The following is a 17,394-nucleotide window of genomic DNA, read 5'->3' on the forward strand; positions in this document are numbered from 1 at the left end:
TAGCTTTAAATCAGAACAAGAAGAAAGCATATACAAAGTGCAAGAACAGAGAAGAAAGAGGCAAGGTCTAACATTCTCATACTGGTTCTGATTGTTACAGGAAGTGGGATTACAAGCCTGATACTTGGTAGCAGTAAAGTGGATTTGACAGGAGTCAATACCATGGGCAACAAGCAGAGCAAGAAAGGATCTTAGAGAAGACGTTGTGTAAGTCTCTGGGTAGTGAGTTCTTAACTACACTACTGGACTTCTCATGAGATGGAGCATCCAGACAGCAGCCTGGAGGCAACTTCCTTGTGAGTAAAAGCCTGTACAAGGAAAGACATTAGCCTTTTTTGGAAACAAGAGCAAATCCTGCTGTGTAAGGCTCTAAGTTCAAAGGTGTGGAACTTATCTTTTCCACACAATTGCTTTCTCATAGGCCTTCCATTCAAATGTCAGACAAGGAGGCACTATAGCCAACACCTGCTGTGCGAAACAGGATGTGACTGAAAAGGAATCTTGTATAGGGATTACACCTTGGCAATTTATACACAAATTAGTACAGTAATGAAAGAGTGATCCATCCTGGAGGTATTGCTGCGATGCTGCACAAAGTGTGTCACGACACACAGCACTGAGATGGCATGTTGGTGAGCAATGTGCTTCTACCATACTCCAAAGGTGAACACACATTTGCCTCACTGAGTGGTACTGATCCATCGAAGAGCCCATGTGGGACTGAAAGAGGCTTTGGGCTTTTCTTTCAGGCAGAGCCCAACAGGCTGCAAGGTGCTCTTGATGCCAGAGCTGTCCCATATGTGTTAGCGTAGGACACGGTTCTTTCCTGTCTCCTTACAGCATGAATAAAACATCACAGAGGGCCTGCAGAAAGGAACGTATTTCTGTGACAGCAGCATCCAGATGACACACTTGAAAATGCTTGTTTTGCACAGGGCTTAACCAATCCATGCGATTTAGCGCTACAAGCTATTTTGGTGGCTTTAGGCTTAGCAGATTTCAAAGCAGGATAGTGCTTCTACAGACATAATAAGAACACCTTCATCTGCGTTAGGTCAGACAAGAAGAAAACACAGGAAGAATGTTGATGTTGGCAGAAAAGGCGAGGCCTCTGGGAGAAGAGCCAGCCCTGCCCTGCACCGTGTGCAAGGGGAGCCAAATGCTGGTGCACGAGCAGCACGGATGCATAAGGAATATCTGTTAGCTGTAAGCTGACTGTCACTGTTTGGTGCTGGGTAAAACCTACAGCAAGCTATCTCATCATTAGGGAAGGATTTCTTCACCTTCCTTTGGCGTCTGACCCGGGCCGTTATCTGGGATACGCTTTGATTAAGATAGAGATCACACAGAACACCACAGCAGCGGTACACGTGCAAGCGAAACTGAAATAAAACCCAAACTTTCCCTGCACCCTCTCCAAGAGAAACTGAAAAACAAGTGGAGAAGGCAAAACATTCGGTGATTTTTATATTGGTAGCTCATCTCCCTGTCATAAAGTCCCTCCAAAGGAACTGGTTTCCCCAAACCCACCCAGCGCTTTCCCCATCCCCGGCCCGTCCTTCCTCACCACACCCCCGGGCCGGCAGGGGGCGCCCCACAGCCCCCTCCCCCAAATCAGCCGCAGCCGTCCTCCCGAGGACGGCGGCGCTGATTGGCGGCGGAGCGGCCCGCAGAGGCGAGAGGCGCCTCGCGATTGGTCCGCACGTGCCGCGCAGGGGGGAGACAGAGGGTATATGAGGAGGGAGCGGCGGCAGCGGAGCGTGGATAGTCTGGGCGTTGTGGTGGTGTGCGGGTGTGGGCGGCGGGAGGCGAGGCGCAGCCCGTAGCCACAGCCGCCCTTCCCCGCCGGTGACAGCAGCAGCCCCTCGGTGCGCCCGCCGCGGCGGCGGCGCTGGCCGGCCCCAGCCATGCTGTGCTATGTGACCAGGCCGGACGCCGTGGTGATGGAGGTGGAGGTAGAGGCGAAAGCCAACGGCGAGGACTGCCTCAACCAGGTGAGGGGCGTCCCCCTCCCGCCGCCCCGTGGGGCGGGCGGCGGTCTCCCCGCTTTTTCCCCCTTATTTTCTCCGCTCCTTTTTTCCCCTCCCCTCCATGTTGTATGCAGGGGTTGCCGCATCCTTCTCCTCGCCGCTCTCCGGCCCGGCGATGGTTATCGCCTTTCTCCTTCACTTGTGTGGGAAGGGCGGGCTGCCGGGGGGAGGGGAGGGGGGCTCGGAGGCCTCGGCCTCGCTGCTGCAGCCCTATCTCAACACCCCCCCGGGGTGGGGGCACCAGGGGACCCGTCGGGCCGCGGTGAAGCCGCCCGGGCGGGGCCCGCGGTAGCTGAGGCCGCGGTCCAGGTGCGATGGGGCTGCGGGAAGAGCCGAGCGCCGCTGCCCGGTCTGCGTGCGGCGCCCGGGGAGCGCTGCTGCCGTGGGGGCTCGAGCCCCTGCCCCGGGGGTCGTGAAGTCTGTGTTGTTCTCGACTAGTGGGGGGGCTGCCAGCTCGCTCCCGGTGTTTGTTTACGTACCCCTTTGCGCGCTGCTTCTTAAGAATCTCCTTATAAAAAACGCTCGTATAAAGATGCTTGCGAACAGGGTTTCTCTCTTGTTTCAGGCTGCTCGCACGCGACTCGATTTTTGAGTCGTGATATCTTTGTCTAATCGTGTCGCTCGTTCGTTGTAAAGGACCTCCTTCTTTCAGGTTTGCCGAAGGTTGGGAATCATAGAAGTCGATTACTTCGGACTGCAGTTCACTGGCAGCAAAGGGGAGAATCTGTGGCTGAATTTGAGGAACAGGATTTCCCAGCAGATGGATGGTTTAGCTCCTTATCGGTTTAAATTAAGAGTCAAGTTCTTTGTAGAGCCGCATCTTATCTTACAAGAACAGACAAGGTAAGGTAAAGATGGCTGTAAGTAAACCTCATTTTGTTTCCAGTTTTTTTAACTTATGAAAATGATTATGCAGAGGCTCTGTGTCTCCTGATGCTCCCTGTTCAACTTAGTTTTAAAAATCCAGTATTTAAAAGTATTATTCACTTTTTAGAAAGAAAAACTACTGGTGCGAGTAGCTAACAGTAAGTAGTGTGTAGTAAATTCTATGAGAAATTAGTGCTGGAAGAAACTAAGCCTGCAGTAACAACTTATTTATATGGCAAATGTGTGTCCGATAGTAACCCCAGTTCAGTGGTGTTACTGTAGGTCGTTCTTAGGCAGGAAACAATTCCTCCCACAGAGCAAAAACTTGCTGAATTCCTTTTTGTCTGGTATCATGTTACAGTAACTTTCAAATAGCCACAGGCCCTGTGAGGCTACAAAAGAAACAGCTGTCCTGCTTCTGTGGCCAGTCCTAGTAACTGAATTGTTATGCTGCTAACCCAGTCTTAAGATTTCAACTCCTTAGATTAGTGAGGAGTGCTTGCTTTTGCTCCCTGAGTCTGATTACTGCCTTACCACTTGAATTGCAGTTGCTTTCTCTTTAAGGAGCGCGTAAGTTTAAAACTGATCTCTCAGCTTGTATTTTTTGTTTTAGGTAGTAAATGGGCCACCTGGAAATCTAGTGTCTAGATGGTAATGCCAAAATGTGTTTTCACTACATGCCTTTACTTGGTACTTTCAGAATTAAGGCCATAGATACAACACTCTTGTTCTGCACAGAATATTTCTGTAATGAATTTGGTCAGAAACCAACAGTTTGATCTGATGTGTATTGCATACGGGTGTTTTGAGTTTTTTTAAGTAATGTGTAGGGGGAGGCTTTGGGGAATGATCACTGCCCAATCTGGTTAAAGTTTTCAGAATGCTATTTGTAGGATTTCATCTATCCTATCTAATAGATTTAGTTGGGCAAATACATTCTAACAAATCCAGGGTTTGGTGCATGTTATTTTAGGGAAATTCTAACATCTGTGGTATATCTCCGGGCTCTTTTTGAATATTTTTCCAAAAAAAAAGTCTTCAACAGTCTTAATGAAAGTAAAGAAAAGGTAAACAAAGGATTTTTATGTAGAACAAAAGCAGCAACAAGGTCTTGTACCTGATGAGGCAGATGAGATTACCCTGAATGTGTTGGCGGTGTCTCCTCACTCAAACAAAATCAGGGTGAATGAGGAAACAAAGTACAGGTGTGATAGGCGTTTTGCTGTTGCTGCTGAGTGCTTGTTCTGCTTTACAAGGCTTTTGCAGGCACCTGTCTTCCTACCTTCAACACCATCAATGCAAGACTTGGCAGGTTGTGTAAGCTAACAGAGAGCTGAAGTGGTGAAACATACCCCAGGGGCCTAGAAGACAGGTTTTGTAGCTAGACTGCGACAGAACTTGTATGTACATACATCAAAGGCATGAGTATGTTCCACTATAAAGATGGCTTTAAAAGTTTGTAGGTGGGATGAGTTCTCTTTTATGTATGAATTAAGACTGTTCTAAAATATTTTAACAAACAGTGCCACAATTGAGACTGTCACCAAGAGAGGTCTATTAAAATTAGGCTGTGGTGAAAACGAATTGAAGTGTTGGAGAGAAACTGCTTCTCTGAGGCCTTCAAAGTATTCACGTTTGCAAGAAAAGTACACGTAATGCTAGCTTGAAGTAAGAAGTTCAGTCCTTATCCTGAATATCTGTGCGAGAAGTGCTTGCGTTAAAAATTAAATCCACGTTGCAAAATAGTTTGTGTTGGCTGCATTTTAGTTGTCTACTCACTAGTCTGCATGTAGCAGACCTGGAATTCCATAGTGGCTGTGGTTAATGTGCATTTCTGTAGTGTTGGCCCTGTGTTAGAGTAAATTTGCTGTTCTTTTTTGGGTCTGCCCAAGGCTTTAGCCACGCACTCCCATTTTAGTTTGCATTTAAACTTGTGTAGGATGAAGGGAAAGATAAAAACATGTCGAACCTGCTACTGAATCAATGGGTATATCATAGAATAGAGTTAAAATGAGCTGTACGGTTACAGCCAACACCTTGTTTCTTACCTTTACCTGCGAAGTCAGCATTCTGGATGACAGAGAGAGTGATGGGAGTTCTTGCTTTCCTGTAGCATAGTTGCATCCACAGCTGGTGTACAAGGAGAGTGTTCTGGCACTGTGGTGTACTCTAGTCCTTGCATGAGGAAAGCTGGGGAAGTCTCAGTCCTTAAGTTCTGCCTGTGGAGCTGACTTGCCTTATAGGTGCGTTCTGAGACTTCATTTGAGATCTGGAAAGCTGCAAGTAATTCTAAAATCTGGTTGATATGCTTTGCTGTGGCTAATAGCGAATGTTGCGACTGAGTTGTTCTGGTTTTTCCTTATGCTTTGGATGCTTTCTTGACCTCAGCTGGAGTACTTCATGAAAGAGATCTTTGTCTTGCCTTTGCATTTACGACGTGGTGGTACGTTTGTCTGTAGCTTTTTATCGCTCAGGTTTCTACATGCTGTGCGAGGAGCTGATCTGGCTGCTGAACATCAGCCTGCGCTCCGGTTATCTTTAATCAGTGCGCAGCCCAGCGGAAGGTTGCAGCCTCATGCATTTTTAATGTTCTGCTGCAAGGAAGCCTTCCTCCCACCCAATGCGAGGCTGTCATTGTGTCTTTGACCACTGTGGCAACATGCTGCCTTTGCTGAGCACTTGGTGAACAGGGGAGACGTGTGGGGAAAAACCTTTTTCCCTCCTTACACTTTTGCAGGGGTCAAGTGCTTAGTTGTTATTGCTGTTCGGGCTTCAGTTCTTAATTTTTGCCTGGGCTGCCTGCTCCTGCATTTCACCACGGGGCTCTGTAGTTTAGAATTGTTTTCAGTGGGATGGAGGTGCTCCAGTGCAAGAAAGCTGTTCAAGCGTGTCGTGCTGCTGTCAGCCGGAGTTCTCAACAAGCCTGATGTGCGGATGGTGAGCTTGTTAGGAGCAGCTGGGACAGATGTACATTTTTAATGGAAGATTCCATTGGCTTTCAGAAGGCTGACACCTTTTGCTCAGCAATCGGGGCCGCTTAAAGAAGCGACAGGTAGCGGTTTTGTCAGCGACTTAGGAGTCGCTGGGTGGTTTTCCTACGGAATTCTGAGGAGCTGTAAAGCCAAGGAGCGATCATGCTTCCGCGGCGGGGTTTGCAGGAGAGCGGCGCGGGGTGGAGCCCTCGGGGCCGGGGCACTCGGGGGCTCTGACCGCGAGTAACCCGAGCGGAGCGCGGCGGCTCCCGCCAATGGGCGGCCCCGCGCTGGGCCGGGCCGGCGGCGGCACGCGGCTCCCCATTGGTGCGCGGCTCCCCGGTCTCCGGGCAGAGAGCGGGGCCCGGCAGAGTCGCGGCCTTCGGGAGCCTAACGGGCCGAAGTCCGCGTGTGGGTGATCGCGCAAAAGCAGAAATAATTTTCAAGTGGGGATGGCTTGAGCAACGCAGTGTTTACCCACGCCTGTCAGAGTGGGCCAAGCGGCTAGTCTTGCGTAACGTGACTGAAAATGAAGTGTTCTTATGTAAGCCGTGGCAAGTTAAACAGCCTGTCAGCTTCTGACGAGTCCCGGAGTCTCCAAGTGTTCAAAAGAACTGTATTTTGCCAACTTTTGGATAGGTAATTAGTGCTTTGGAGGCTGCTGTGCGCGCTATTTCCAAGTATTGCAGTTACTCTAGCTAAAATGAAAGGCAGGCTTGTGAAACTCCAGAGCATTATATGCTCCTGGTCATGAGAATGTAGGGAAAATCTCCTATTGTCCTACACCGTCAGCTGGCCAGCACAACTGCCATGGTATTTGTTACAGTGCAGTGAGGTCTGCTGTAATGGACACCAGAGCGAGTTTGGATCTGTTTCTGCAACCAGAGCTGAATTGCAGCGGGTAACCTTTCACCCACTCCGCTGAGCGCAAATGAAGATTAAGATAGTGGGGGAAGGAACGTAACTGTGGGGCTTTTTCATATGGTTTATATCTGCTTTTAAAAATAGAATGATAATCTATTACTTCAGCAATGTGTTTTTAGGGATAACAATTGCGCCTTTGGTTTCTTTAGACTGTGGAGTTGTAAATTACTCCACAGAAGCAATGAGCTTACCCTGGAAGCTCTTTTTTGGAGTGTCTTACCCACAGAGGACAGGCAGTTCTTTGGGATGTATTCTAAGATGTTTGCCAGGAGTCTGGCAAGCGGATGAGCTCCCCTAATTTGGGAGCTGTTAGTCGTACACTTTTATTGGTGAAGGATTGAGTTTTGACCCTTCTTCGGCTGGCAGCTGAGTTTAGAACTTATCTTTGTATGTAAACTTACCTCTGTTTGCACTGTTTTCCTTTGGTTTAAACAACAAAAGGAAAAACTGTACTAGAAGCCAAATTTTCACTGCAGAATTTTGAATACTCATGTAATTATCTTCAGTAAGTTTTTATTAAAGGGTTACTAATATTCTATTGCATACCCTTTTCATAGCACTTATTCTGTGCGATCCTTAGTTTTAATCCAACTGTTCTGGCAGTAGGCTGATTTTTAACTCTTTTCCTTAGAAATGTCATTTCAGTGAAGTATTGACATGTTTTTCATAGTAGCAGTCCATCTAGTCAGCCTGCATCAATTCTTTCTGAGAGGAAAGAAGCACTTGGTGCCTGGGTTTGTGACTTAGGTCAAAATATATTCAGTGTGAAATGATTTATGTGCAGCTAGTAAGTTCATGAATCATTGCTATGCATTTAAGTGCTTTAATATTCTCAGAACTTACGTGGTATGGAAAGTTCTAGGGCAGTATCATGATGGCTAAAGGAATATAAAATCACCAGTGTAACCAGTGCTCGAGGAAAGTGTGTGGTCACTTTCTAACTTTGAAACTGCTTTTTCTTCCCTTAGGAAGGAGGCAATTGTCTGGTGGCTTTGACAAACTGTTGCTTTGTGTGCTAATCAATATTTCTAAGCAGAAACTTGAAGGTGATCTATAATTGAACATACAGGAATATTTAGCTGGCGTGAGGTTTGGGGGGCATTGGAACTAATGTTCTTTTAAGCTGTACGGACTTCTGTACAAATGCTGTCCTGTATAGAATTGTGTATGTGTGACTTCATTGCTGCAGTGGGAGGTTCTGTTTGTTTTTAAAGCTGCCTTTAGCTGTGAGATGTCCCGATATGCCTGGCGAATGTTAAGGTGACCAGCAGCCACAGTGAGAAGTGGATGTACTTCTGAGTTGTGCAGACTTGTTTACGAAGGAGATCTGAAGGTTAAGTGGAACTTCGGTGAGAGTAGTAACAATGTGGCAGGATGTAATAAAAGAATATTGAGGGAAGGAGACGAGAAGCGCCTTTCATTTCAGGTATTTCTTCAGCTTTTAGCAGGTAATAAATATTAACGTGCCATGTACAACTGAGGTGGTGAATGGTGCAGAAACAAAAGCAATTACTGTCTTACGTAGTGGTCAAAATAAGGCATTCTGCCAGCAGTGCTGGAAACTCAACAGATTTCAATTTTAAACAGTTCAGTTTTACACTCACTGGGTAAGAATTCCATTAAGTATAGAACACTAATACTAAAAGAATTCCTTGAAAAATTGTGTGCCCTTCTACTGCACAGCTTGAGTGTCCGTAGAGGTGGTAAAATCCCACTGCATTTTTGTATCTAGAGGCTCTTAGAGAGATGGATTGAGTGCTGTTTAATGATTTCAGTAGGATCTCAGCTTAGGTCAGAAGTGAATTTTACAAAACCTTAAATACTTTCTGGTAAGTAATAGTATCTGTAATATGACCGGCTTGTCTACAGTCGGTCTGTAAGGCCCTTTACACTTGGCAGAATTAGATGTCTAACGGCCTCAGGGCTCCTGGTTTTTTTTGTTTTGAGTGTATTCAGCAGTAAAAGCACATTCTTTTGCCTTTCTGTTTGAAGATAAAAAAGGTTATAGTTGTGTATAAAAAGGAAAAAAATCTTTCTGTAGTCACAGAATCTGACTGGTGTAGTGTTTTTAACCTTGAAGGGTGTTGATTTTGCAGTGGATATCAATGTATTTTTGGAAAAGCACAATCTTAAAAAGGCTGGGTGGGAAGACAGCATTAATTAGAATTGCTTTTTCAGATGCATAAAACACTTGCAGCCCTCATTCTTTCAATTTATAGATGCTTTTCCATTCCTGTGATGCATTTCAGGTCCAACAAAGACAAACATCAGTGCTGCATCTGTATCTGCAGGAGAGCCCTCCTTTGTTTATTCAGGCCACCTCTTGATGTCAGTGAGGTCTCCCTGCCAGAGCAGAATGCTGGCTTTTCCTTCTCTAGTCAATGCTGTCATGTATGTAAAGTATACAAAATGAAGATACAAGTATTTAGGTGTGGCAGCTGAAAACATGTCAGCTAATGGGAATAAAATTGTCAGTTTCTTCTTTGAAATACTGTAGGTGTAATTAGTATGTAGTTAAAATAACTAGAAAACTTGCTTTTGTACTAACAGGATCAGAAATGCATGGAAAAGCCTTTTTGTTTTATGAAATGATGATTGGGATCAAGGAAATACTACTGTTTGGATTTATTTTGGCCACAACTTTTTAAGGATTAATTGGATCGGATTTATGGATAGATTTATGAATGGAGCTCCAAAAGGAGTGTGTACAACCCATCCAGCCACTCTAAAAGCCCCAGCTGTGCCTTTCTGTGATCCAAGCCAAAAGGACAGACTGTAGCAGAGGTTTGAGATGTGCTGCAAGAGGAGCCTAAGCAAGTACATAACCTGCTAGCAGGAGAGACAGCTGTACTGTCGTATGATATTAAATATTTTTCTCCTTTCAGAAGTTCTGGATGTGGGCATTTTTGGGGTCAATATTTGTATTTTCTGAGCTCCAGTATTTACCGTAATAGAACAAAGAACGGACACAAATTTTGCAGGATATGTAATGGATCATGCTGGGCGGGTAACCCTGTGGAATTGAAGGGTGCTTTAAGAGGAGTTGCAGATGATATCAAGAATTGCTGTTGTAACACAACTTCTTTAAAAAGTAGCTTACATTTACATTTTACTATCTTCTCTAAAATTAAATGTCCTATCATGGTAGAAGCTATGATATATCTCTGTGGGTACTAGACTTGATTTATTGAAAGCTTTTTTTCAGTGAAACATAATTACTGCTACATCTGGCATCCATAAACATGCTGAATGTTAAGAAAAAGTGAAAAGAAAGTTATATATCCTTCCCTGAAGGAAGAGAAGGATGAATTTGCAGAAGCTGAGGTAGCCTACAGTGGGAATTAACAAGCTGCTGATAGCGATGGTAGAAAATTTGATTTGTCTGACTGGCCTATTAGGTAATTACGAACAGCTTTGTGAATTTTCCAGCTCCTGTCAAACTAGCCTTGATGCCAAGTTGCTCTTAGTCATGTTCCTGACAAAAGTGCCAGCTTTAACTGGTGGCAGAGCAGTTTCATCTGTATAGAGGAAATACATTCTCTCTTGTTGCATGATAAAATTATATACTCTATTTGAGCTGCTCTTCACAGATTTTTCTTTTGTAATTCGTAAATAGTAACAAAAGAAAATAATCACAGGAAGTTAACTTATGTGTTTGTGGGTCATTTACTTAGTGAAGTTAGTAAGTGGCCTTAAAACAGCTTTTATTAAGACTGATTTTGAAGTGCTAGTTTCTTTTAATAATGCTTTTAGATGCTGTCTTTACTTGTATTCTCATCATTAAGTGCATAACAAGATGGTGGGCCCTTTTCCCCTGTGCCAAATGTTTGTTGTACTCGCTGGAAATTCTTGATTACCAAGTGTATCTGATGTGTATTTGATACCTATTTTGATTACCAAACATGTTTTAACATATTGTATAAGCAAACATTTGATTCCATTGCAGGCATATGTTTTTCTTGCATATAAAAGAAGATCTTTTGGCTGGTAATCTTCAATGCTCTTCAGAGCATGCAATTGAACTTAGTGCGTTGTTGGCTCAGATGAAGTTTGGAGATTATAACCAGAACACTGCCAAGTACAATTATGAAGAGTTATGTGCAAAAGAGCTCACCACTACCATTCTGGAGAGGTAAAAAAAAAAAAAGTAAAATAGAAATAAAATAATGAAATGATATGGAAGCCAAAAGCATAAGACTTCTGTTATGCCCTAAGCTGCTGATGCTGTAGCTTATCTTGTGGGGCTAAAATGCTTTCCTGTGAATTTTTTATTGTGTTTTATGCTGATTCAGGTTAATACTTAGGGAGAGGGTAGCTAAAAAGTCTTGATTGCATTTAGCTTTTATGGTTTTTAAGCAAATTATATTATTGTCTCCTAAATATTCTCAGAATGTTTTAGAAATTTTCTATTAAATGCACCTGACCTGTTTGACCTGATTATAGATTAGCAGTCATTTCAGACCCAAAAGAGTAATCTGTTTAACTAGGTCATCCAAAACCCATGTTACACCAACCTGCTAACAGTGACAGCATATACTTGAGTTATTTCATCTATCCTTCATCTTTTCACCAACAGCATTATTGCAAAGCACAAGGAGCTGGAAGGCTTAAGTCAAGCTTCTGCTGAATACCAGGTTCTGCAGATTGTGACAACGCTGGAGAACTATGGGGTAGAGTGGCACTCGGTTAGAGATAGCGAGGGGCAAAAGCTCCTTATCGGTGTTGGGCCTGAAGGCATATCCATCTGCAAAGATGACTTCAGTCCTATCAACAGGTGTGTGTTTTGTGGAAGCATCTTTTCATTACTCAGGACTACTGTGCGTGCCTCTGGTTTTTACATAAATAGACAAAACTTCTCTGAATTACTGAAAGGAACTATTGTGATGTAGCATGTGAGGATGCTACCTGCCTACCAAGACAATTAGTCTTAATACTTCTCAGTTTTATGTACTTTTGAAGCAGTGTCTTCAGTGTGATAGGCAGTGGTCAGAGGTCATAGTAACTTGTGAAAGTGCACTTCTAGGTTGTGGAAAATGCCCTTTAAATCTAAGTAACGTTTGTTTTTTTCCTTAGGATTGCTTATCCTGTTGTTCAAATGGCAACTCAGTCTGGGAAGAACGTGTATCTGACCCTTACTAAGGAGTCTGGTAACAGTGTTGTTCTCCTGTTTAAGATGATCAGTACAAGGGCAGCAAGCGGACTCTACAGAGCAATTACAGAGACCCATGCGTTTTACAGGTCAGTACTCATCTGAATTAACTTGGCTCTTCCCTCAAAGCCAGAAGCTGAACATGGTTTTGCTCCGTTCCATTTTGTGGGATGGGAGTATTAAAAAGTAAGCAAGACTTTAATGCTCTACCATGAATAATAGCATCTTAGGGATAGAAACTTGCTGTTTTCTTTATTTCATAAAACCATATGTATGAGTCAAGGTGAGAGCAAAAGAGCAGAGGAGAACTTGTTTTTCAAAATATGTAGGTGTAGCTCATGTGTGTGTACTTGTTTCTCCTTTATTAGGCTCTTCTTGTTGCCAGAAGTTCTCTTCCTACAGTTCTTACAGTCTTCTTACAATTCCTCTTGTCTCTGCTTACATACTTAAGATTTTGTTTCATGCCAGGAGCTATCAGTTGTCTTTATCCTTCTGTTCTTTGAGGCAGAGCTGCTGTAATTGATTTGATGGCTGATTTTTTTGCAACTACTTCTCACTCCTGTGTAAGGTCCAACACTGATCAGTAGAGGCAACCATCGAAGACACTTAGTGATGTTTCTTCACTAAATTAACCACATATCAATCTCAATTACTTAAGAGAAGAATTAGACTTCAGCAGAGGAAGATGCATACACCAGGCAAAGACCTGTCCAGCTTCTCATATCAGATCAATTTAATACAGTGAGAGTAATTAACATCAACTAGTTGCCTTTCTAACCACTGCAGCAATTAGCAGCTAACCACGACTTATTTTGCAAGCATGATGTTAAGCATGACTTGTTCTCCTTAATTATCTGCCCATGCACTTTTATTTTTGCATTCTTCTTACTGCTTTCTAGGCAATTAAAGCCTTAAATAACTTATTAGACACTCTTAACTGTCCGGCCTTTATCTCTGCTTGTCATTTCTGCTGTCCTTTGCAGTTTGTGATTTTAATTTAAGCAGAATTTTAGCTAGTACTTGCCCACAAGCTTAGATTATTAGACCTTAAGCCATCTGAGGCCATAGTCCTTGTTCTGTTTTGTTTTCTTACCCTATGTTGTCCAGAAAAGTGATAACGTCTTAAGCTTCTGCAGGTTTAGGTGTATCACTGCTCTGTGGTTAGGCTAGCTGAAGCACTCTGGCAAATGGAACTGCATTAATTTAATTCTCTATAGTGCATTCACACTGATTTACTTCAGGTGATACAGTGCTAGTGCATGAAGTACTTAGAGTCAAGTAATGCTTTTAACCAAACTTTCACTACGCTAAAACATTTTGAGAGCCTGTTTAGAGAAAGAGGTGTTGGTTGTTAATGCTGGAGGCTATTAATTATTTAACGTAGCATCAGGGAATTACCATGTAAAAAGGTGCTGCCAGGCAGAACTATGCATTAAACAAGTGTTTGCTGTTTATATTGTAAAACCTTACCTCCTTTCAGTAGGTTGACTGTTTTACCAGATTTTTTTCACGTTTCTGAAGATGCCGAATGTGTCCCTTTTTCTCCTCTATTTTAAAAGCAATTTTAAAAGTACTGTGCAATCAACATTATAGATCTGAAATATCTCAGACTGATTTTTGTTCTAATGTCAGTGCTGTTATTTCAGCTTTGGGAAAAATAATTGTAGAGACGCTTATTAGTATTAACTAAACAAGTTTGCGTTTGTCTTGCTGTTTTATAGGTGTGACACTGTCACTAGTGCTGTCATGATGCAATATAGTCGAGACTTAAAGGGCCACCTAGCATCTCTGTTCCTGAATGAAAACATTAATCTTGGGAAAAAATATGTCTTTGACATTAAGAGAACATCAAAAGAAGTTTATGATCACGCAAGAAGAGCTCTGTATAATGCTGGCATTGTGGATCTTGTTTCAAGAAGTGACCAAACCCCACCAAGTTCCCCCCTTAAGTCTTCAGAGAGTAGCATGAACTGTGACAATTGTGAAGGTCTTAGCTGCCAGCAAACAAAAGCTCTGCAAGAGAAGTTACGGAAGCTAAAGGAGTCCATGCTTTGTATGGTGTGTTGTGGAGAGGAAATAAATTCAACTTTCTGTCCCTGTGGCCACACAGTGTGCTGCAAGACCTGTGCTGCCCAGTTACAGGTAATTACAATGCCATTAAAGCGTGAGTTAAATATGTGGGAGTTTGGGTTTTCTGACTACTTACGGTCCTGGATTAATATGTGTGTGCTGATGTTAGTAACATTGAATTTTAAAATAGCTTTCAGTGAACTAGTTTCAGAGGACATTCTGTTCAGCTGAGTTTGAAAGATAAGCTGTAGCTGTGCTAAGCTCTCCTGTGGTGAATCAGGGGCATCTTTCTCAGAATGTCCTGTTTTAAATATGGAGATCACAGAAAAGTACTGTTTGTTGTGTAAAGACAGTCTCCAGTAAAGGAGAAACTTTCAAAATATGAAGTAACCTAATTTCTTAAATGTCTTTCTTTCCAGTCGTGTCCTGTTTGCAGATCTCGTGTAGAGCATGTCCAGCATGTGTACTTGCCAACCCACACTAGTCTTCTCAATCTGACTGTGATATGATCTACGTATACACTTTAAACCCATCATGTCCTTTTTAAGCTGCACTAATACGAATTGCAACCATTGATTGTGAAGAAAGCAATCACTCTGGCACCAATCCATGATCAGAAGCAAAAATACTGCATTTTTTGAACATAAATATTCTTCGCTCAGCATGCCCAAGATGGTTTGGGACACCTTCCGAGAGCAAAGCTGTTAACTGATTCGTGTTACTAAAAAGGAAAATGATGCGTAAGTTTGTAGCACGGCAGTGTTGCCAAAAAGCTAGGGAGCCCTGGAGAAATGTGGTATATGCATTGTCATAACCGGCGAGAACAATGCAGCCTTTTATTTTACTCTTCCAATTCTTTTTTTAGTTCAGTCATTCCGTTTATTTTAATAGTAAAACTAGCTTTTACAAATATCGGTTTAGTATGGCTTGTAGCTTCTGCTTTTAGTCAATTGCTTTAAAGGGGGGAGAATGCTGGAGAAAAAAAATTGAAGTTAAAAGGGTTCATCAAGCAGCTGTGTTTGGTTTTCTTAAACAGAAAATCCTGATAGCGTAGACTTCAAGGTAGGACAAGTTTGAGGATTTCAAAGTGCTGAGGGTAGATCAGGAGAGTCTCTTAGTTCATAATACCCTGTGGAAGCACTGTTAAGAGGCTTCATCCACAGTTTTCAGGCAAAGTATTCCCATGTTTCCCACATCCAGCTTGGATGGTGATCGCGGTTGCTGCACTCAGTTGCCGTTAAGTTGGCTTTATTTTGGGGGATTGGTGTAAAACTGTTCATCATGTACCATTATTTTCTAAAATAAGGGTCATGCATAATTTTAAATGCCTTCTTTGGTTAATGTCTCTATTGGCTAGGTTATTACTTGCTAAAATGTTTTTAATCTCCACCTCCCCCCCTCCCATTTGGGCATTTGAGACTCCAGTTTCCTAGTATATTCTCCAGGATACAGAGGGAACTAGAGACCGTGTTTGGGTGCAATACTGGCTTATTCAAAGCTAGAAAAGTACACTGTCACTTTACTGAATCTTTCTGACTATACTTTTCATATTGCCTTAATGTAGCAGTAATGTGTGTTTATGCATCTGTTTCTTTGCACAGACATTTTGTCAAAATATTAAAACTCTACTTTTTTATGACACATTAGCATAAAAACCTTACTCTAAGAGGGTATTTATTTTTTCACTTTGTAAAGAAAATTTTGTTTCCTCATGAAGCAAGAGCTTTTGTCCTATATTGTAGGCAACTTCTGTCTTTTTATATTCAGATTAATAAAGGTCTTTAAAAATCTATGTTGTGTTACAGGGCTGTTTAATTCAGAAGTTCTTCTGCAGCATTACTGAACTGAAAACATAGTATGAAGTATTGATGTTCGTCAGCTGAATGTTGTGGGTCAAGTTCTAAGAGGGAGGGAATAAGGTTTCCTCAGGTGTCTAGAAATGCTGAGGGGGCAAATAGCCAGCTTTGTCTAGGCAATGTACTTTAAAACAACTTCTCTTCTAACTGTAAAATAGCCTCCAGAATTAACTTTGTGGAGAACTTCCCTGCAGTAACTTGCCCCGATACATGTGGTATATTCTAGTGAGAAACAGAAAATGCAGATGGAGTAGAGTAGTTCTGTTCAAGAAAGTTGCTTTTTGCCTGAAGCTGTTCCTCTGATTCATCTTTTACTTAAGACTCCTTTCATATTCTGGAAGAGAATGGTCCTCCAGCTTAAGCACTGGTAAGCTGTTACTGTAAGATGGGGCTAGGATCAGAGCAAAGCTTTCTGGAACCCATGGAGATAATTTGTGGAGAGCGTTAACTGAATTCAACTGTGCTTACTGCTATTTAAAATGCAGAGCAGAGTATTCTATTGTCAAAACAGTTCATCAACAATTGAAGCTTGAGGCCTTGGACTTATATTTTTAAGTTTAGGTTGGCTCTGAAACATAATAAAATGTCATCCTTTAGTGACTGTGTGCTACTGAATTTGCTTTCAAAGATAAGTTCTGGAAATAAGTTGTATTCTTCTTGTATGCCATTTACAGGAAGGAACAGGTATACAAGTACTTTCAGAGAAGGCTGTCCAACTTTCATACCAGTGTACAATGATGCTAAAGCATCCTCATTCCCTGATGATTCTGTTCAGTGCTAATACAATCACATTAGTAACATCTAATCCATCATCCTATTGCAACTTGCTGAAATGGATTGCAAATTAGTTAAACAGGTGTTATATAGGTAGCTGATTTAAAAAAAAAACCAAAATCAAAATAGGCAAATAACTAATAATTACATTTGCTGTGTAATTAGACATCCCAATAAAAATAATTCTGATAGACAGAACTCTAATTAAGGTAGGATCTGACAGATTATATGATATAGTGAAATTCTAACAGAGCATATGACTTCTCTGTAGGTATTTTCTGCCTTGTCTTGCAAATCTAAGCAGAGAATCAAACAAGAGCCAAAGTACAGGTTCAGGCAAGAGTCTGTCAAGTACTGTTTGTATCTGTGGCTGTTTGGAATCAAGGTTTGCATTGGCAAAGGTAAGTGTGGAGCACAAGCAGAGGCTAGCAGCTTTTTGCAGTTGGGAGAGGATGTGTTCAGTACAGTCCACAACCAGTGTTTTTAACAAAATGCTATGCAATTTTTGGGAACTGAGTACCAGGTAACCTATTCTGAACATTGCAAATCACTTACTAAAAGCTTCACTTAGTTTATAGGCAGGATTCAATGGGATGCAAAGAAAATATGAGTAGCTTTAATGTGTTCAGATAGCTTGGTTTGCAAGTGTTTAAAATGCAGTCAATTGTGCCATATTAGAGAAGTTTTGCTCAGCCATCTGAAACTGCCGCAGTGTGCATTGCTCAATGTTTACAGATCCAGTACACACACTC

The 17,394-nt window shown here is 42.4% G+C and overlaps 1 protein-coding gene across 1 annotated transcript; it reads left to right on the plus strand.

Annotated features, from left to right (window-relative positions):
* On the plus strand, positions 1,750-15,804 carry MYLIP (myosin regulatory light chain interacting protein). Its single transcript, XM_021386884.1, has 7 exons — positions 1,750-1,994; positions 2,683-2,873; positions 10,740-10,925; positions 11,370-11,567; positions 11,867-12,031; positions 13,664-14,084; positions 14,432-15,804. Exons 1-7 carry the CDS (start codon positions 1,908-1,910, stop codon positions 14,519-14,521), a joined length of 1,338 nt encoding a protein of 445 aa, XP_021242559.1. The 5' UTR covers positions 1,750-1,907; the 3' UTR covers positions 14,522-15,804.

Source organism: Numida meleagris, chromosome 2 (genome assembly GCF_002078875.1).
Source record: "Numida meleagris isolate 19003 breed g44 Domestic line chromosome 2, NumMel1.0, whole genome shotgun sequence".
Taxonomy (NCBI): Eukaryota; Metazoa; Chordata; class Aves; order Galliformes; family Numididae; genus Numida; species Numida meleagris.